Genomic DNA, 19,901 nt, shown 5'->3' with positions numbered 1-19,901 from the left:
ATATTACTGTTTGAGACAGTAATTTAGTAGCCAAAGATAACAATATTAATTAAAATATTTTTTTCTAAGAAAAAAAAAAGTCAACGGTGGTTGATTAACCGAAAAAAAATTTCAGGAAAAAAAAAGTTTTCAAAAAAAAAAAAAATCAACGCCGAAATCTGGCCGGAAAAAAAAATTCAGAAAAAAAATTATTTTTTGCAAAAAAAAAAATATTTTGGAGGTTAATGTGATATGTTTGTTTAAATCCGGGGTCAATGTTAATATTAAGGAAGTTAGAGTATAATGGATAGAATTGATAAGAATTTATTATGAATGGTATTAACCATCTTAATCTTAGACTAAAGAGATGAGGATGAGCTTAATTGAGAGACTATTTTTATTGTGGACCAATGTGCATTTAAATCCCATGTGATGAGCCTTTTTGCCATTCGCCCCAATTATATTTAGAATTTAGTATTTAAAGTAGGTGTACCGAGTAAGATAGCTTTTTTAAGCCAAAGTATTAATGCATATATGCATAGTTACCAAAACTAATTGTATCTACCAATTTAGTTGACTTTTTGTGCGAAAAAAATCAACTTCCTCGTAATTGCTAGTTTTGAATTTCGTAAATTGAATTCCAATTCTTTAGACACTTATAACATAAAATATTTATTAATATTGATATTATAACTGTTACTTTTCGAAAAATAATAGTAGAAAAATAAAATCGGATCGAAATTAGTATCTAATTTGCATTCCAATTTCCAACCCTACTCGAAATATAGAAACTCTACTTGATGAAAAGGGTTAGTAATAATTAATGAAATTTTGAATAACCCAAGACTAGAGCATTTTGTAATCGTACCTAGCTACCATTTTATTTTCTCAAAAATAAATTATATATCATTAATGATATCCCTACAAATTGGATGCCTGCCGAAGTAATGATATTCACTTATACATTTTGAAGATTCTTAATAAAGAAAAAAAGAGTAATTCGCCGGAACCGGACAATGGACGCTCCAACGATGGAGGATTACTTGCAGTTATTTGTGGAGGAAACGTCGCGCTACAACGACATTGTCCTGGGATCGCTGTTGCCGGCGAATTGGTTGGCCCCACTCCCTCACTTCTTCAGAGGATGGCTCCGAAACTACATTGGAGGCACCTTCATCTATCTAATTTCCGGGACCTTATGGTGCTTTTATATATACTACTTGAAGCGCAATGTCTATCTTCCCAAAGGTGTGTGTTATTTTCATTTATGGACGTTTCGCTCGTTTTGTGCTTCCTACGCGATGATAACTCGCTCTTTCTGTTTCATAATAATTACCGTCTTTTTTTAAAAAATATTTTTGTTTCAAAGAAGATTTTAAATACTGCATGAAGTGCATTTTTCTTATTTTAACCTTATTAATTCAGCTCTAAGTATTGACTCTCTCTTATCATATCATCAAATATTCAAGGTTACTTTAGGTTTTTAATGTGTTTTTCCCAAAATCAAGACAAATTTATTGACATTTTTAATACTTGTGCAAAGTTGAATAACGACAACTAATTAGGAACGAATGGATTATACTGATAAAACTTTTTTTTTAAATTAATTACAGACGCGATTCCTTCGAAAAACGCGATGCTTTTACAGATAGGAGTTGCGATGAGAGCTCTACCGTGGTACTGTGCTTTTCCTGCAATGACGGAGTACATGATCGAACATGGTTGGACTAAATGCTTTTCGAGGATAAGTGACGTCGGTTGGATTGCCTACCTTTGTTATCTGGCGATGTATCTCGTATTTGTCGAGTTTGGAATATACTGGGTGCACAGAGAGTTGCATGATATAAAACCTCTCTATAAGTATCTACATGCCACACATCACATCTTTAACAAGCAAAACACACTTTCCCCGTTTGCCGGTATTTTTCGTACTCTCTCGTCTCCGTTTCTTGTTATATATTTTTGCACTTCCTTCCATTTTGAACTATAAAAAAAGTGAAGGTTTATGATTTTGAACTACAATTTGTATCGTCGAAATTAAATCAAGACTTACGATTTAATATATATATTGTTTCCGTTTAGGTTTGGCTTTCCATCCCCTCGAAGGCATACTGCAGGCAATGCCCCACGTCTTAGCTCTCTTCGTAATACCAACGCATTTCACTACGCACATGGCATTGTTATTTATAGACGCGATATGGACAACGAATATCCACGACTGCATACACGGGAAATTATGGCCCGTTATGGGTGCGGGGTACCATACCATACACCACACCACGTATCGCCACAATTACGGCCACTTTACAATATGGATGGACTGGATGTTTGGAACTCTTCGTGATCCTGTCGAAGATGAAGCCAAGAAGATTTAATGTCTGGTTCGATTCGAAGTTTAGTGTTTGGTTGTTCGTTTTTAGATTTTTATTTTTTATTTTTTTTCTTACGGGCTTTTGATGTATGTTTTATTCACTTAAAAAAGAAAAACATTCAATAAACAGTTTTTATTCGCACCCCTCCTTTTTTTAATTATAAATTGATTCGTTTATGTGGATTTTAAATGATTCTAAATCAGAGTAATTTTAAATCATTCCTCCAAATTCTTTTTCCCAAATTAAATCCTTCCATCCAAACAGAGCCTTAATTAGGTACTTAGTGGAGATTCTCGAGTTGGGAGACGAATACGAAGGGATTCTTGCACGCGAGTTTTGGTTTGACAAAAAGATGGAGTAGATGTAGATACACCCAACGGCGAACAATCAACTCCGATAGCATGATAGGGAGCAAAATATATAAAGTCGAGGGGCTTAAATGCAATTAGGGCTACTTATTAGGGCGTTAATTCAGTTGTAGTTGGGCCTAGATTTGATATCCCTAAGTTCTGGTCTGCAATTGGATTTTCAGTCCGTCCAATGGGTCATAATGAAAATTCATAACTGAAATATAAGTGTGAATGTTGTGCACGTGACATATCTTATTCTGATATAGTAATATTAGAACATATGTATAACGGACACGGAAACAGCGGTGCGTAGAAACACGGAACTGACACGGGGAAATAGCATATCGCAAAAATGAAGATACAGAAACCTGGAGGAAACATGTAAATATTAAAAGTATAGGGGTAAATTTACAAATATGCTAAATAAACATATATAAGTTTTTATTTATATATATTTTTTTAATATTTCAAAACAAACATTTTCAAAATAAACGTTATTATCAACTATCAGTTTGAAATTTATCATTAAATCATGTAAATATTTAAAGAATTAACAAAAAATATTGGAAATTTGATATTTAAACATGTTTCTAACTTTTCAGAAATTACAAATATCCCATAAGGTGTCCATCAGGTATCTTCGAGTTTCGGACACAAACATGTCTGAAAGAAGTTTTCGTGCTACATAAATAAACAGTAGCTCCTAACCTACATTAAAGAAATTGATGGAATACCAAATTTGTACTTCCCGGGAAAAAAAGATTCCCTTAAAAGTGGGGAATTGTTAATTATTCTATAAACATAAATAAATGAAGCAGTGACCTAAATATAAAATATGGCCCGTTCTGAAAACTGTGGGCGGCCACGTGAGCTAAGTTTAGCAGATGGAAATATACTAGCTAGTGGCAGGCCCGTTCCTAGGAAATCGGGGGCCCAAGGCGAGCTATGTAGATCTTTGAAACGGGGGCCCCAACCAGGGGCAACATTGCCTTTTTTTTTGGTTAAAGAACTTGGGGGTATGGGGGCATCGCCCCCGATTTTTTTTAGAGGTGATGAGTGTAAGTTTTACACTCAATTTATATTTTCTTATGAGGATTTTTGTGGAATTTTAGGAATTTCGATTGCACTAGGAAACTCCTATATATTACCAAGTCTTCATTACACCTATATAAGATAACCTCAAAGACGAAAAACTGGACTTTTTCTACGCAATCTTAGAACAAGAAGAACGAGATAACGAAGAATCGAAGACAAAGACTTGACGAATCTTCATCATAGTTCTTCTTTTATTTCTCTTTTATGAATATATGTACTTTTATTTTATATATATTATCAATAAATACTAATGTATAAGGACTATTTTTCTAAAATCGGGGCCCCCTAAAATTCATAAAACATCGGGGGCCCAAGGCGACCGCCTTTTTCGTCTCCCCTCAGAACCGGGCCTAGCTGGTGGAATAAAAAAACATGAACATTTCGAGTTCAAATTCACTTGCCAGAGTGTTTCGATTGAACTTGTCGCACATAACTTGTTGAATATACTTTATAATCGCGATGTGGTTTGTGGGGTCGTGTTTGCACGAGAACGGAGTTTACTCCGTGTACATTTATTTTGGTTTGCGTTTTCTTTGTAAAGAACAACCCTAAATTAAACTAGCATTCGCCATTTTGTTTACCTACCATTTTATTTTGTAGAAGATAAATTATATTTCATTAATGGAATTGGGCATGCATCTACATATGATCTATCCCTACAAAAACCAGTTGCCTGCCGAACCTGTTATCGAAAGTGCCCACGGCATCTTGTATGTAGTAGTTTCATCCACGAAAGAGATTCGATTATATTTTTAAAGATTATCCTAATTTCAATTTTAATGCCTTAATCCTACTTTGCACTCTTGAAATATGATTTTTGACATTCAGCACCTCAAAAAAAATTAAGAGTACTTAGCACCCTCGAAACAAGATAAATCACGAACAATGCACACCTATTGAATTTTTAAAGCTTATGAAGGTAATTTAATATTTCTAGTGATATTTGTTTAGGATACCAAACGTTAAATTAATTTTTTTTTATTTATCAATCCTTTTGAAACTACTGCAAAAAATAAATAAATAAAATCTCATCAATATATTTTAAAAAAAATCACAAAAACATATTTTACGAAAAACAAAAATAACAAAATTAATTCAGCTATTTTGTTATCAAGTTATTTAAAAATTATATTTTATTCAAAAATATTTTTTTCACTAATTACAATAAAAGATCCATCCATAGAATAATTTAGTGAAAAAGTATTATTTATTTTTAAGAAATAAAATTTATTTTTTTCATTTTGTATGCTCGAATATTTATGTTGGTGGTAGCAGAAAATAACAATTTAATTTGTTATTTTGCACATTGAAAATAAAAACAAACAATAAAAAATAAAACTACCATCATTAAGTTTTAAATGTTCCAATTAAAAAAAAAAGTTTTAAATGTTCAATTCAAGGTGCTTTAAACTGATTTATTATATTTCGGTGCAAAGTGCTATTAATTTTTTTCTAAGGGCGCAAAGTAGGATTAAACCCAATTTTAATCCATTTTGTAAACTTGTGTATAGTGTTTTTTCTTTAAATCCTTTATTATTAACATAATTCCAAGAATTGATTGGATTGAATTGACAAATCTAAAGAAGAAAAAAAAGAATTAACACATTTTCTTTCCCCAATTTTTTCCCTTAATGACATATGTACCTAGGTTTTAATTCACTACATAAATAGTATGACATATTGTTTTTTTAAAAATTAAGTTAATGATATATTATTTAATTATATATATATATATATATATATATATATATATATATATATATATATATATATATATATATATATATATATATATATATATATATATATATATATATATATATATATATATATATATATATATTATTTAGTGACCAAAGCATCTGAGAAGTCAACAAGACAGCTCCACACACACTTTACACGCACTCACCCCTCTCCCTCCAGAGATATTCTCATCGGACTGTAATTCCTCCACATTCTTCTTCACAAACAAATCGCCGCCGCACTCCGGCGCCGGAAACGTTAATCGGACGCTTCTTCAGCGATGGAGGATTACTTGCAGTTATTCGTGGAGGAAACGTCGTGGTACAACGACATTGTCCTGGGTTCGCTGTTGCCGGCGAATTGGTTGGCCCCACTCCCCCACTTCTTCAGAGGATGGCTCCGAAACTACATTGGAGGCACCTTGCTCTATCTCATTTCCGGGATCTTATGGTGCTTTTATATTTACTACTTGAAGCGCAATGTCTATCTTCCCAAAGGTCTGTTGTTTTTATTTTCGATTCATTATTTTTTCCCCCTTTTAATTTTCTCCTGATTAGATTGTTGAATTGAATTGAATTTTAGTTTAGTTTGATCCAGCTTTATTTTTATCCTGTTGTTTTCAATTGTTTTTGTTTAATTATGGATCAGTGTGTAAGGTTTTCCGATTGAATTATGTTTATGATTCTGTAGTCTGTTGATTTGTGGTAATAAACACATGTTCAATGCTTGATTTTAGTCCTCTTTCACTATTTGCACTCTTTCACAAAAAGCAACTTTTGTATAACTTTAGGATTCGTTTGGATTGAAGAATTTGGTGGTGAGGATTTTGAATCTGGAATGATAAATCTATTGAACTTGTTTGGATGAATTTATTTTTCGAATCATGTACGTGTATTTTGAGCTGTTTTTGAGTCGTTTTTGTTGGGTTTCGGATCCATTATATAAGGAGTCGTTTGAAATTATTCATTCAAACCAACTCCCTCGAAAATCCAAATCCGTCCAACTTTAATAATCACTCGTTTCAGAACATAGTTTATTGTGCAAGTAATTTATTTTGGGAATAGATTTGGATAGGTTGAGTATAAAGGAGGAGTTTTGCTCGATTTTTCAGTACACGGCACCATTTTGCTTTAAGGAATACATTAGCGATGTAATGAGAATTTACCAACTTTAGGTCTTTGCACCAGAACAATTAAACGACAGGGAGAGGACCATACACAACGTGTTTCACATCCTATCCTCGTCTTCGTTTGACATTTTCACTTTTTGTTGAATTTTCACTTGCCTTGATAGATGATATACATTTAGTATATATTCCACTGTAGTACATAATCGATGTTGACGTGATTAGTGCAATATATTGTACTGATAATTTTTAAATTCATTACAGATGCGATTCCTTCAAAAAACGCGATGCTTTTACAGATAGGAGTTGCGATGAAAGCTATGCCGTGGTACTGTGCTCTTCCAACAATGTCGGAGTACATGATCGAACATGGTTGGACTAAATGCTTTTCGAGGATAAGTGACGTCGGTTGGATTGCCTACCTTGCTTATCTGGCGATGTATCTCGTATTTGTCGAGTTTGGAATATACTGGATGCACAGAGAGTTGCATGATATAAAACCTCTCTATAAGTATCTTCATGCCACACATCACATCTATAACAAGCAAAATACACTTTCCCCATTTGCTGGTATTTCTCACTTTCTCATCTATAAATTTTTACTTTATTACGTGGCTCGAGTTTTTAAAGTTATGTGTATTGCGTAATTGCATAAAGTTTACATAATTTAACAGAGATTGATATTTGATACTCGTTTTTGACGGGTTTTTTTTCATCAAATTACATGAATAACTTATAGCTTATAAGTTTACTTGGATCAAGTCGAGATTTTGTGACTTTTTTTTTCTTCTGTTTGTACTTATTGTTCATACCACCTCTATTATAATCATCTACGATCTGTTAGGATGCTTATTATCTGTTAGTCTGGATAGTAAGATAATGATTAATGATCACTATATATGCCCAGTTTTCATTTGTTTGACTAATAATTATTACTCGTTCCGTGAAATCGCAGCATGCCATTAACACTTTATTGTACTCAAATCAATTTTTTTTGCTGCAATTTCATTTATTCTCACGTGAAAACTGCAAGATTTTCAATTCGTCTATATTTTCTGATACTTGTACGACATTAAGGTTATAGCCTGTCGAGATTTGTGTCTATCTGTGCATTAAGCACTGCAACTTAACAAAACTGCAATTTTTATTTTTATTTTTTTAATTTGTATCTTTGAAAATTAAGACTTTGATTAAGTATGATTTAATATTTTTATTTTTTCGATTAGGTTTGGCTTTCCATCCGATCGATGGCATACTGCAGGCAGTACCCCACGTCCTAGCTCTCTTCCTAATACCAACGCATTTCACTACACACATAGCACTGTTATTCATTGAGGCCATATGGACAGCGAATATCCATGACTGCATACACGGGAAATTATGGCCTGTTATGGGTGCAGGATACCATACCATACACCACACCACTTATCGCCACAATTACGGCCACTACACAATATGGATGGACTGGATGTTTGGAACTCTTCGCGATCCAGTCGAAGATGAAGCCAAGAAAATTTAATGTCCGTTCGATTCGAAGTTTGGTGTTTGGTCGTTCGTTTTTTAGATTTCCCTTTTTTTCTTTTTTTTGAGCTTTTGATGTACATTTTGATGATCTGTGGTTGAAGTTTTCAATCTAGAAACTTTTCTGGGTAAGAAAAGACAGATACTTGAGTTGCATATGTGATATGACTTTCTTCTCATGTATTTTGTTTCAATCTTTCTCAGACTGATTATTCAATGTTTTTTTAAAGTTAATAAAAACTGTTTATCAGATGATAAAATATGTTGGAAAAAAAAATGATTTTTTTTGGTTTGTTTTGTAATTGGTAAATAAATTAATAACAATTTATATATAAATATTCCTAAAAAAATTAATATTATTTCTTATATTTACTTTTTGTTCATCCATAAATTTAACTCTGGGTGTAAATTGGAACAAAATTTATGAATTTCTCCAATTCTGATCTAAAAGTTTCGATTTTGAACAATGTTTTTCATTTTGAATTTCCAGCAATTCTGATTTCCGATTTATTTTTTCCGATGGCAATTGGATTGCATATGAGAATCCAATTTCTGGTTTAATTTAATATTTGAAAATTCTATTATTATTTTTTCTAAAAATTATACTTTAATTTTATTAATAATAATTTGAATTTTTTTGGAAGTGCTAATTACGAAAAGCAGATAAAACGGTTACCAAATCGAAAGAAAGCAGATAAAGTAAAACTCCGCTCTCCACCTCAAAACGACGCTGCACACTCAACAGTTCACATCACCACCGTGTAGGTGTGGTGGCGCCACCACTCTCCAACCCCCGGCAAACAGAAAAACCTCGAAATAAATCAAATTCAATCTCAATTTCTTTTTGTTCAATCCACCTTCTCAAAAAAAAAAAAAAAAACAATTCAATGTCTGCCTCTCCGTTTCTCCCCAATTTCTCGAACGCCATAACCCCTTTCCCTCACAACCCTAACAAAATTCAATCTGCTTTTTTCCTTTCCGCTCCTTTTACATACAGTTTCATCACCTTTTGCAGCTCCGTCGCTAACGGCAGCAACAGCGCAAAAATCGAACACGAAAACAGAGATTCTCGTAAGGAATCTCCAGAGCATATTCCGCATTCACGTTCAACAATCAAAGCCCCCACTGCTCCATGGATGAGTGGGCCTCTCCTTGTCAAGCCGAGCGAAATCCTCGAATCGCGGAGGACAAGGACTAGGAAACATTTCGCCGCCGGCAGAAATGACGGCGAACATACCGGCGGCGGACATCCCGACGTCGATTTGACCGGAAAAGTCGGAGGTGCAAGAGGCAAGGTAGCGATGAAGAAAATCTATAAAGGCATCGAGAAACTCCAGGATACCCAGAATGTCGAAGAACCGGGAAAAAACCTAGAAAATCTCAAGTTCAAATTCGCACCGGGAGCCCTCTGGGGAGATAAAGGCGAAGTCGAGGAAAATACGAAAGAAGCACGGTGGAATTTGAAAATCGATGAATTCGATTTACCTTTCGGAGAGGCTGAGAATGAAGCGAAATCGAAAAAAATGCCATGGGAGAGTGATGAGACAGTTGTTATTAGGAGGGTACAGAAGGAGAAAGTAGTGACATCAGCAGAGTCGAGCCTCGATCCAGTGTTGCTCGAAAGGTTGAAAGAAGAAGCTGCATTGATAAGGAAATGGGTAAAGGTTAAGAAAGCTGGTGTGACTCAATCTGTTGTCGATCAAGTTAGTTTGTTTTGGAGAAATAATGAGCTTGCATTGGTCAATTTCGATCTTCCTTTATGTCGGAATATGGATAGAGCTCGAGAAATCATCGAGGTGACGCGTTTTACTTACTTCTCATTATTCTGAAAATCGTTCATTCGTTTCATTATTCTTAGTTACTTCTCATTATTCGGAATACGGAATATGTTTTCTCTCAGTCTCTATAATCTTCTTTAGGTTTCATTTCCTTCTTAAATTGTTATTTTGGCATACGTAATTTATTACTTTATTGTCAAAGCAGATGAAAACCGGAGGGCTTGTCGTTTGGAGTAATAAAGAATTCCTAGCTGTTTACAGAGGGTGCAATTATAAGTCCGGTCCAAAACAATTTCGCAATATTTACCGAAATACCACGGCTATTGCCCAAGAAAGTTGTGATGGAAGAGATAGTGAATGGGAAAGCAGTATACACATGACATCACTATACGAGAGGGAAGCTGATAGATTATTGGACGGGTTGGGCCCACGCTTTGTTGATTGGTGGATGCAAAAGCCTTTGCCAGTCGACGGGGACTTACTTCCAGAAGTTATTCCTGGATTTAAGACACCTTTTAGGCTTTCTCCACCTTCTACTAGAGCCAAGATTACAGACAATGAACTCACATATTTGAGGAAGCTTGCTCGACCTTTACCCACTCATTTTGTTCTTGGTATCTGTTTTTTCCTCCCGTTTTTGTGAAACTTCATTCTGAATTGATTCATTATTAGCTTTGGATTTAGGTTTCATTTTCATGCAGTCTTACGTTTGGGTTTTTTTTTTGGAAGTTTCATTTTTTGATCCCGGAAATTTAGTTGATTACACTAGCATGCATATACACTCTGCTATTTTATGTTTGCTTCTTAAATTAATTTTCTTTTCATTTTTTCTTATAATGTTTGTAAATGTTTCTTACTCTGAAGGAAGAAACCGGAAGCTGCAAGGATTAGCTGTAGCTATCTTAAAATTGTGGGAAAAATGCCATATAGCAAAGATTGCTGTGAAATGGGGTGTTCAGAACACAGACAATGAGCAAATGGCTAATGAACTCAAGGCAAGTGTGATCAAAATTTCGACGTTATTTTCTAATAATGTTCAAACTTATGCTATTACGTGTCCGTTGTCATATACTATTCGTGCAATAAAAATTTCCTCTAACACAAGAAGGTGTCAGCTTAGTGTATGTTTAATGCGTTCATCATTCTGTATTTGGTTTTGTATCAATTTATACCGAAAAGAAATTTGGAAATATGAAAATTGTTTCTTGATTTTGTTATATCTATTATTTAAAGTATTCTACTACTAATTTGATGCAGGATCTCACTGGCGGAGTTCTTTTACTGCGTAACAAGTTCTTGATAATTCTCTATAGAGGGAATGACTTTCTTCCCCCTGAAGTTGCAAAATTAGTGGCCGAACGAGAAATGGAGCTGACAAAATGCCAACTCGAAGAAGAAGCCGCAAGACTAAAAGCAAGCAAAAACTTTTCTATCACTGACGAAAATTTGAATAACTCCGGATTTCTCGGTACTTTATCAGAATTCCATAGTATTCATTCAGAAATCAGTAAGGAGAAAAAAGGAGAGACCGAGTTTCAAGTTCAAGTTGAAGCAGAAAAGGAAAGATTGGAAAAGGAACTCAAAAATCAAGAACGAAAGCTCTCTATCGTAAGTTTTATTTCTTGTTTTACACATTTAAAAATTGTAAAATAGATACTCATAATATGTTGCTTGCAGCTTAAGAAGAAGATAGAGAAATCGGCCAAAGTATTAGACAAACTGAAAAATGAGTCGAGTTTTTCCAAGCAAGATCCAGACGTGGAAACCATATCCGAAGAGGAGAGAGAATTGCTTCGGGAAATGGGATTGAAGTCCGATAGTTGTTTAGTGCTTGGTAAGAGAATTAAAAAAACAAAAGGGGCATTTATCATGTTTTTTAGTATTCAATTTTGTGTTTTTATTTTTCCCTTTATTGTTTTGATTCTTATCCGTATATGCTTTCATTTAATATAATATGTTACGATTACAGGGAGACGTGGGGTTTATGATGGTGTAATAGAAGGAATGCATCAACACTGGAAGCACAGAGAAATCGTGAAAGTTATTACAATGCAGAAAAAGTTGTCACGGGTTTTGTATACAGCTAAATTTGTCGAGGCGGAAAGTGGTGGTATATTGGTTTCGATTCTTAAACTTAAAGAAGGCCATGCTATAATTGTTTATCGTGGGAAAAACTATAAACGTCCAAAGTTAGCATCTATAAATTTACTGAATAAACGAGAAGCGTTATCTAAGTCAGTTGAAATCCAAAGACTTGGAGTAAGTATATTTTAGCTTATCAATATTTCGAGCAAAAAAAATATTTTATATAATATATATATTTTTTTAATTTGGCTGACATTCCTTTGGATTTTTCTCTTCAATAGTCACTGAAGTTCTTCGCTAGTCTAAGACAGCAGGCAATCGGTGATCTAAGACGCAAGCTGGTAATATACATTCTTTACCTTTTCTTTTCTTTGCCACTTTGCTCAAAGTTTTTAGAGATTTGTTTTACATATAGTTAAATTATGACATAATATGTATGCACTGTCTCTGATTATGGGTGAACTGGAATGGAATTTCCAAATTCCGCCAATTTCAGTCTGAATATTTATGATTTTGGAACAACATTTTTCATTCCGATTTCCGATTATTTCGATATTTTTGGAACTGAACTGGAATACATATTAAATACCGATTACTGAGATTCTAATTTCAGAAAATCCCAATATTTTTTTCCCAAAAATTATACTTATAGGTGAATATAAAAAAATGAAAATTCTGAATTTCTCCGATTCTAATCCTAAAATATTGGATTTTGGACCAAGTTTCAAATTCCGATGTCCCATTTTTCCGAACTTTTTTGGAAAGGAATTGAAATTAGTTTTCTACTTCCGACAAAAATGGATTTGTTTTCTGAAAATGCTAACCCCGATATGTCCCATTTCCACCCCTATCTCTCTAATCAACTGCTTAAATTGGAAGTGTTAGCTATTTTTTTTCCACCTGCCTAGTATTATGGATGATTAATCTCAGTCCCCCTGTCTTTTTTGTTATAATTTTAATTCACTTGATGCACAAATTTGCAGGCTGAGCTTTTAGAAAAAAAGGGCATTGATTGGACAAGCTGATTAGCCCATTCAACACATATTGTTGTTTTGTGAACCCACTGGAGTCTCTTTGGTGTGTGATACGGCATCGAAAACATATTCAACACATGCGAAAGGTATGTTCATATTTACATACACATTTCCAATACAATTAATGCAAACAATAATTCTAATTCCGATTATCCCTTGAACAAATTCTCAGCCCTTTGGCTAAACTACAACAGAATTTTCCATCTCTACTACATCTATAGAAAACGAAGAGGAAACTTGCGATTTAGTTAACTTAGGAGAAGAAAAGAATGGCTTTGGGGGAATAGGTATAGATTGAAGACTTCCTTCTAACATCTCCACAACCTTAGTCATAGACGGCCTATCTGACGGAGCTGTCTGAACGCACCAAATCCCAACCAACAACATTTTTCTCGCGCTAATTTCTTCTTCCTCGTCCTTCCTCACAATATCATCCAATCCCTCGTTCTTGATTATCACACGCTCGTAAATCTTGTCATGAAAATAGTCGTCACTCGATTTTACTTCCTCGACTTCATCGAATTTTCCCTCTCCACCCATTTCAAGAATCATCATTCCATAGCTATAGACATCGGATTTATGAGAAACCGTCCGAAATTTCTCGAGAACACTTCAGGAGCAATGTATCCAATAGTCCCTCTTGCCCCAAGCATGGATTCCAATACACTCTGCTTCTTCTTGAACAATTTAGCGAGCCCGAAATCGGATATTTTCGGACAGAATTCTTCGTCGAGGAGAATATTCTGAGGCTTGATGTCGAAATGAACAATCCTCGTATTGCAACCCCTGTGCAGGTACTCGAGCCCTCGAGCAACACCTACCGCAATTTCGTACATCTTCTCCCAACCCAATGAACGGTCAGGATCGACCGATCCATTTTTGTGAATAAACTTGTCTAGAGATTTGTTATGCATAAATTCGTACACCAAAGCTCTGTTTTTTCCATCGTAGCAAAATCCCAAAAGATTGACAATGTTGACATGGGAGGTTCTGCTTATACTGGCGACTTCGTTGATGAAATCTTCTGTGATGTCATCACTTGTCTTGGTTAGGATCTTTACTGCGACAAGTTGACCATTTTCAGGTAGTTTGCCTTTGTATACAGTGCCAAATCCACCTTGGCCTAGCTTGTCTGTAAATGATTTCGTTATTTTCTTGATTTGTTTATAGCTGTATCTTTTTGGAGCGAGGGAACCATGTGTGAGTAGGAACTTGTCGACGTTTTGATTGCTTTCTTGGTCGAGCTTTTGCATTTTACGTTGTTTTGTGGTGTAGAAGAAGATGATCATGGATAATATGACAATACCGCTACCGAGTGATACTCCTATTATTATATACTTGTGCAGATTTGAAAGCGCTCGTTTAGATCCTGAATGAAGAAAGGTAGTAATTATAAGGAGATGAACAAATCTTTCTCCTCTTCTAGGCAGGCCATGTAAAAGAGGAGAGAGAGAGAGTTGTGATTCTCCATATTCGGTAGAAACTGATTTTGACGTCAAAGTCTTTATATATGAAAATGTGTAGTGATGGGCTCTGTAAAATTGTTCTACAGTATAAAAAAAAAATCCCAAAGTTAGAGACTTTATCGAAAATCTCTAAATTTGAAGACTCTGTAAAGTCTCCATTGATGATGATTGTTTTGCTCGAGTCTCTAAAATATGCAAATTTGTGGATTTAGGACTTCCGTTGAGGATGCCCTAAAAGTTTAGCAATTCTGTGAAGTACAAACATGAAGGAAATAAAGAGAGTTTACATGAAAGAAACAGAAATGAAGAATGAGTTACACGTACCGTTTCCTCCACCAGGTGGAGTATCGTTGCTGCAGCTGCTATTGCGATGCCCGTCCCTGCAGTAGCAAGCAAACGACGCCGCATCCTGATTGTACCCGCACGCGCCGCCGGATCTGGCACATTCATCGCAGCTGTCGTTCTCCGCCGACCACCGGATCGAGAATCCACTCGCAAGAGCAGACTGCAGTAATGTTGTCGATGTGGTCGCGACCACTCCCAAATCCCGCGCCGCATTTTGATTCACCGGAACAGAGATACTATTACTGCACGTGGCCCCATCTCCGAGCCCCGATGCTTCCCTCGTAAAAAACAAACTCCAGCTGTTTGTCCCATTCACATCGCAATTGAACTGATTGGGAAACGTTGAAGGAGTCAGCAGCGACTGATTCAGGCCACAGCCGTAGTACAGAGTAATATTCTGATCATCCGCAGCCGAATAAAAATCGAAGAGGGAAAAATTTAAGGTTGTGTTGAAGAGAAATTGTGGACAAATGTTGTTCCAAAGATCTCCTCTCGAGACCCTGACAGTTTGCGTGGAGTTGTTAAAATCGAAGACTCGATACAACAACGGTGGCATGCTGAGCAAGGGGCCATCGCCCCCACAGTTGAGCTCGAATCCTGGATAGCCGCAGGCAGGGGGGCGGTCGCCCCCCCAAAAGGGGTACGCTAATTCGGTATTCATACTACCACACCGAAACGGCTGCCTGCAGGTTTCGTACTGCTGATCGTTTTGACACAGACAGGGTTGTATTACTAGTAATACAACGAGGCTTGCCAGGATTAACTGGAGGATTCTTTGATCGATTTTTCGCTCCATATTTGGTTTTAGTTATGAACTTGACTTGAGATAGGCTTTCCCTCCAGCTCTGTGTAGTGTGTGGAAACAAAGTTTATTTTTATTTAAAGCTGACTTTGAATTGAACTTTCATTCAGTGACAATTAACACAAGAAAGTTCTTCCCCACACAGATTAGGCGGAAACTAAAACTACATTGGTGGAATTCGTCTCCTTTGCAAATTTCCAACTCACATTTGAATGAAAATTCAACTATTAATATTCAACGTTTTTTTTTTTTTTTTAAATGTTCATTTTTTGTTTATATCATATTTTTATAACAAATGATCAAATAAGACTAAAGTCAACCTTGAGATATGTTTTAATAGTCTTTCAAACTTAAAATAAATATTTTTGAGGGTAAAATATTATTCATTGAATTTATAGATCACAAAACAAAGTCAAATCAAACACTGGAAAAATAAATTACACAGAATTGAGGGAATCAAACAGTAAAAACCACAATATGCTCACATCAAAATATTTTACAGGGTAAAACTACTCTTTATATTTATCGGGATCGAATGATATAAAAATCGAGATATAATTTAATAAATAGGAGCCAAAGCTCAACCAGTAGAGACATACTTTGTCAATCCGCACAGACATAGATAGTGTTGTAACATTAGCTTCTCATTGTAATAAATATTTAATATTATATCACCAGATCAAGCCTTTTCTTCTCCTGAACCAGTCGACGTTATCTGTACTCATTCTCGATTTTTCAGGCTTGGTTGACTTCTTCGACTTGTCAAGCCGGCTGTCCAAACTGTTTCTAGAAACTTCTGGTTGCAACTCAACAAACGTGTCCGTGTTATTATCGCTTTCGCCAGATTTATTCTTACTGTCGGAATCTAGTGATGTTGCCACAGAGTCATTGAGTAACGGTTTTGATTTTCCGAGTGTTTGTATAAACTTTTTCAATTTTTTAATAAAATCGGGATATAGTTCAAGATTGCAATGCCCGCCGCCTTTTATCCAGACAGGCTCGTACTTTACCTTGCAAAGCTCCCAAAGCTGCTTCCCATGGCACCAATCAACAACATCATCAGCAGTTCCCTAATATGTGAAAGTCACAATTAGCACCGAATTATCTAACTTTCAACTATTATATTAACCATTTTAAGATGAAAGGCGAATAAAAAGAAGACGTATGGAAACGTAAAACAGAAGGAAAACTTACATGAATAACAAGAACTGGACAGTTTATTGCACCGACTTTGTCGATATTCTGTTATTAAAAGAGAACTTGTGTGTCAATTTGCGTTAGGAGTGTAACTCGGACGGATCGTACTGGAATTAGCTCTTTCGGAAAAAAATCATTTTTTTTTGGAAATGAAAAACTAATTCCAATTATGTTCGAAAAAAATTTAGAAAAATCGGAACACCGGAAATTGGAAAGCAAAAAAATTGTTCCAAAATCGGAAAATTTTGGATCGGAATCGGGAATTTGGAAATTTCCAAATTTTTGTCACCTAAAATATAAAGTACAGAGTAATATTGGTATTTTAAGTGTAATCTCATACATATTCCAATTCCGATCCAAATAATTTTGGAAATAATCGAAAATCCAAATTTCAGAATTCAGAATGAAAAATAATATTCCAAAATGGAAAATATCGGATCGGAATCGGCGGAAATCGGAAATTCTGTTCCAATTTTCACCCCTAGTTTGCTAATAGAATAGATGAAGACATAACAAAGGTGCAATAAAATGTATTATTAATTTTTTTATTACCTTGTAAATGTCGAACCAATATGTACGTTTTACAGGGTACAAGACCCTCAGCCCTGATAAAATCGGGCTATGCAAAACAACACCTCTCAAGTTAGGGAGACGCGAGGCAAGATCAGATGTGGGACCGCTGCCGACAGATTGACCGTACAGTATCAGTTGTTCGTCTTTGACGCCATACTGCTCCTTGAGGCATTTATATACAGCATCAATGTCTGCGTATGTATTATATTCAGATGGCTGTTTCAAAGAAAAATGTATGGTTTTGCATCATATCATCACAGGGCCTAATTCATCTGAAAACATAGAGAGTTCAAATTTCAATAATCGAATACACCGAGTTTGTCTAAGACACCTAATCGAATAAAGAAAACAAAACAAAAAAAAAAAATTCTTCGATGCAGCCCATTATATTTTTAGTATTTCAGGTTTTCAATTGATTCTCTGCACGGGGTATTTTTAGTATTTCAGGTTTTCGATTGCTACACTGAGACACCCGACATCAAATCAACGAAGTCGAAAACAAAAACATTAGCATCTAACCTTTCCGCTCGATTGTCCATAACCCGAGTAGTCGTACCTGAAGATAAACGTCACGAGAGATTAGGTCTATACTATGCTTCTTCACAAACACCCACACACCCACATTGGTGTGTGTAGAAATAACCTAGGATCTATTGTGCAATCTATTAAATGGATCCACTAAAAATGGCAGAAATAACTTTAATTTTTTTTTTTTTTGACAAATTCAACTTAGTAAAGCTAAGAAAACTGAGAACTTTACCCTATAAGATTGACGCGGAGGCGGAGGCTGAGCTCAACGAACAGCTCATACATCTGGCCGACGTCGGCGGCGTTGCCATGGGAATAAAGCACGGTGGCGGTGGCCTTGGGGTGGCTGACGTGGACAGCCACGATGTCATTTCCTCGACGAGTTTTCAGCCTGAGAACGTCGATATCATCTCTCCGTGGCACCTCCGGTATGCAGAGTGCTCCGCCGTCGGCGACCACCGTGTACGACGGCGGGGTCGGCGGAAAGAAGGCAAATTTAGCTGCGATCGACGACGTGACCCCGCCCATTCTCGCGATTGTTCCCTTTTTTGCAGCGGCTCAATAAATTTGCTGCGCGATTCATAAAGGAAAGCTTGTACTTTTTGCGGTGGTCTAGGGTTATCGATTACTATTTTTTTTTTTTTTTTGTATCTGTTCGTTCCTTGTTGGTAAACAGATAGCCTGGTCGCCGGATAGATGGAAAAAAGATGAAAAATATTGGAAAGGTGGAGTCGACGGCGGCGCGTGGGGAAACGCGGGGGAATGTATGTATTGAGACGTATTGGCCGAATTTGGGGGTGGGTGGGGGGTTAGTTATCAGCTCGAATGTTTTAATGGAGCAGACATGCGCTTTGATTACATGGAACTGGAATTTTAAATTGTTTGTTTAAATAACTGGATAATAAATTAATTACTTTATTACAAAATAAAATAGTACATTATTCTTATTATTTTATTTTATTTTAAGTTTTGCCAATTTTAATTAAAAAAAATTATTTAAGAACAATGGTTTTCATTTTTTATTTTGAAAATTCTAATTTCTGATTCAATTTGAACTTTAAACTTATTTCTTTATTTCAAAATTTCAAGAAAATAAATTCCAAAATATTACAACTACAATTCAATATTATCGTGCATTTTGTATTATAGGTGAATAAAAAGTGGACTTTTCAAAATTTCACCAATTTTGAACTGTTTTTTCATTCAAATTTGTAATCCCTACTACTATATTTTTTTCTACATAATTAAAATTAATTTTTTGCTTCAAAAAAATCTTTTTCCTTTTTCCAAAAGTGTTGATTTTGATGGGATCAGTTTGATTTCCGCCCTTAACAATATCCAACTATAACACATGTATGATAAATGATGATGTTAAATTTATTTATGGCTCGTATTAAAATGTACCGATATAAGTTCATTTCGATTAGAAATTATAATGCAATTATTATATATTTAGATGGGTCGGTTCTAAAATTATTATATAATTTTTCTAAAATTATTATATAATTTTTTGTGTAAAATATTTCAAAGTCAAAACTTAGCCACCATCATCTCAATTCATCATTATAGTTATTAGTTACGACTATCTTTTTATCATTGTAGAAATTTTTATACGTGCATACGTGTTTGTTGGATCAAGCCTAGAATTTAGGTAGAATTCCACCAATCGCAATAATAGTGGCGTCTTGGGGGTATTTTTGTCCTCTTCAAAATGTGAATTAAAAAAAACGTTATTGAATACCGAACTGAATTTCTGATTCGGTATTCGACACCTACCGAGTTTTCGGTTCTGTACGGCTCGGCCGATTTAGTGACCGGGTGAACTCCTAGTAATCCTGACCCACAGTGTTCTAAAAATCGACCGAGGCGGCCGATTAATCGGTCTTCGAGGCAGAGGCGGTCCCAAA

The 19,901-nt window shown here is 35.3% G+C and overlaps 4 protein-coding genes and 1 pseudogene across 15 annotated transcripts; 3 read left to right on the top strand and 2 right to left on the bottom strand.

Annotated features, from left to right (window-relative positions):
* Nucleotides 1–821: 821 nt before the first annotated feature.
* LOC105976020 (delta(7)-sterol-C5(6)-desaturase) lies at nt 822–2,492 on the top strand. The gene is made up of 3 exons (XM_013001305.2): nt 822–1,227; nt 1,593–1,898; nt 2,062–2,492. Exons 1-3 carry the CDS (start codon nt 996–998, stop codon nt 2,352–2,354), a joined length of 831 nt encoding a protein of 276 aa, XP_012856759.1. The 5' UTR covers nt 822–995; the 3' UTR covers nt 2,355–2,492.
* A 3,152-nt stretch (nt 2,493–5,644) lies between these two features.
* LOC105974146 (delta(7)-sterol-C5(6)-desaturase) lies at nt 5,645–8,446 on the top strand. Its single transcript, XM_012999220.2, has 3 exons — nt 5,645–6,036; nt 6,930–7,235; nt 7,892–8,446. Exons 1-3 carry the CDS (start codon nt 5,820–5,822, stop codon nt 8,182–8,184), a joined length of 816 nt encoding a protein of 271 aa, XP_012854674.2. The 5' UTR covers nt 5,645–5,819; the 3' UTR covers nt 8,185–8,446.
* Nucleotides 8,447–8,834: 388 nt separating this feature from the next.
* CRS1 (maize chloroplast splicing factor-like protein) lies at nt 8,835–17,720 on the top strand. 11 transcript variants are annotated; one of them, XM_088821697.1, is made up of 10 exons: nt 8,835–9,982; nt 10,170–10,578; nt 10,829–10,959; nt 11,222–11,572; nt 11,642–11,798; nt 11,934–12,223; nt 12,331–12,390; nt 13,033–13,169; nt 13,256–14,167; nt 14,254–14,683. In XM_088821697.1, the coding sequence occupies exons 1-8, from the start codon at nt 9,074–9,076 to the stop codon at nt 13,072–13,074; spliced, it is 2,349 nt and encodes a 782-aa protein (XP_088677823.1). In that variant the 5' UTR covers nt 8,835–9,073; the 3' UTR covers nt 13,075–13,169; nt 13,256–14,167; nt 14,254–14,683. The 11 variants fall into 11 exon arrangements, with proteins under 11 accessions (XP_088677823.1, XP_088677828.1, XP_012854615.2 ...); XM_088821699.1 differs by having other exon boundaries at nt 8,864–9,982; nt 13,878–14,167; nt 14,254–15,795; XM_088821702.1 differs by lacking the exons at nt 13,256–14,167; nt 14,254–14,683 and adding an exon at nt 14,762–15,795.
* On the bottom strand, nt 13,126–15,690 carry LOC105974119 (LEAF RUST 10 DISEASE-RESISTANCE LOCUS RECEPTOR-LIKE PROTEIN KINASE-like 2.1; annotated as a pseudogene). The gene is made up of 2 exons (XR_016033069.1): nt 14,874–15,690; nt 13,126–14,452 (listed from the first exon to the last, which is right to left on the bottom strand). The product of XR_016033069.1 is annotated as an LEAF RUST 10 DISEASE-RESISTANCE LOCUS RECEPTOR-LIKE PROTEIN KINASE-like 2.1 (transcript).
* Nucleotides 16,144–18,853, bottom strand: LOC105975293 (uncharacterized). The gene is made up of 5 exons (XM_088821707.1): nt 18,227–18,853; nt 17,986–18,022; nt 17,446–17,682; nt 16,891–16,938; nt 16,144–16,766 (listed from the first exon to the last, which is right to left on the bottom strand). Exons 1-5 carry the CDS (start codon nt 18,520–18,522, stop codon nt 16,368–16,370), a joined length of 1,017 nt encoding a protein of 338 aa, XP_088677833.1. The 5' UTR covers nt 18,523–18,853; the 3' UTR covers nt 16,144–16,367.
* Nucleotides 18,854–19,901: the final 1,048 nt, after the last annotated feature.

The sequence above is a fragment of the Erythranthe guttata genome, chromosome 8 (genome assembly GCF_056151865.1).
Source record: "Erythranthe guttata isolate IM_541 chromosome 8, IM_541, whole genome shotgun sequence".
NCBI classification, from domain to species: Eukaryota; Viridiplantae; Streptophyta; class Magnoliopsida; order Lamiales; family Phrymaceae; genus Erythranthe; species Erythranthe guttata.
This window is presented reverse-complemented; position numbering and strand designations above follow the sequence as displayed.

Bases quoted from the DNA above. Each gene is read 5' to 3' on its own strand.
- LOC105976020 (XM_013001305.2), top strand. From the start codon at position 996: ATGGACGCTCCAACGATGGAGGATTACTTGCAGTTATTTGTGGAGGAA. The intron at 1,228-1,592 runs GTGTGTGTTATT...AATTAATTACAG, and splicing joins CAATGTCTATCTTCCCAAAG to ACGCGATTCCTTCGAAAAAC. The intron at 1,899-2,061 runs GTATTTTTCGTA...GTTTCCGTTTAG, and splicing joins CACACTTTCCCCGTTTGCCG to GTTTGGCTTTCCATCCCCTC.
- LOC105975293 (XM_088821707.1), bottom strand. From the start codon at position 18,522: ATGGGCGGGGTCACGTCGTCGATCGCAGCTAAATTTGCCTTCTTTCCG. The intron at 18,023-18,226 runs GTAAAGTTCTCA...GTTTATCTTCAG, and splicing joins CTCCGCGTCAATCTTATAGG to GTACGACTACTCGGGTTATG. The intron at 16,767-16,890 runs GTAAGTTTTCCT...TTCACATATTAG, and splicing joins GTCCAGTTCTTGTTATTCAT to GGAACTGCTGATGATGTTGT.
- CRS1 (XM_088821705.1), top strand. From the start codon at position 9,074: ATGTCTGCCTCTCCGTTTCTCCCCAATTTCTCGAACGCCATAACCCCT. The intron at 10,579-10,828 runs GTATCTGTTTTT...CTTACTCTGAAG, and splicing joins ACCCACTCATTTTGTTCTTG to GAAGAAACCGGAAGCTGCAA. The intron at 12,224-12,330 runs GTAAGTATATTT...TCTCTTCAATAG, and splicing joins TTGAAATCCAAAGACTTGGA to TCACTGAAGTTCTTCGCTAG.
- LOC105974146 (XM_012999220.2), top strand. From the start codon at position 5,820: ATGGAGGATTACTTGCAGTTATTCGTGGAGGAAACGTCGTGGTACAAC. The intron at 6,037-6,929 runs GTCTGTTGTTTT...AATTCATTACAG, and splicing joins CAATGTCTATCTTCCCAAAG to ATGCGATTCCTTCAAAAAAC. The intron at 7,236-7,891 runs GTATTTCTCACT...TTTTTCGATTAG, and splicing joins TACACTTTCCCCATTTGCTG to GTTTGGCTTTCCATCCGATC.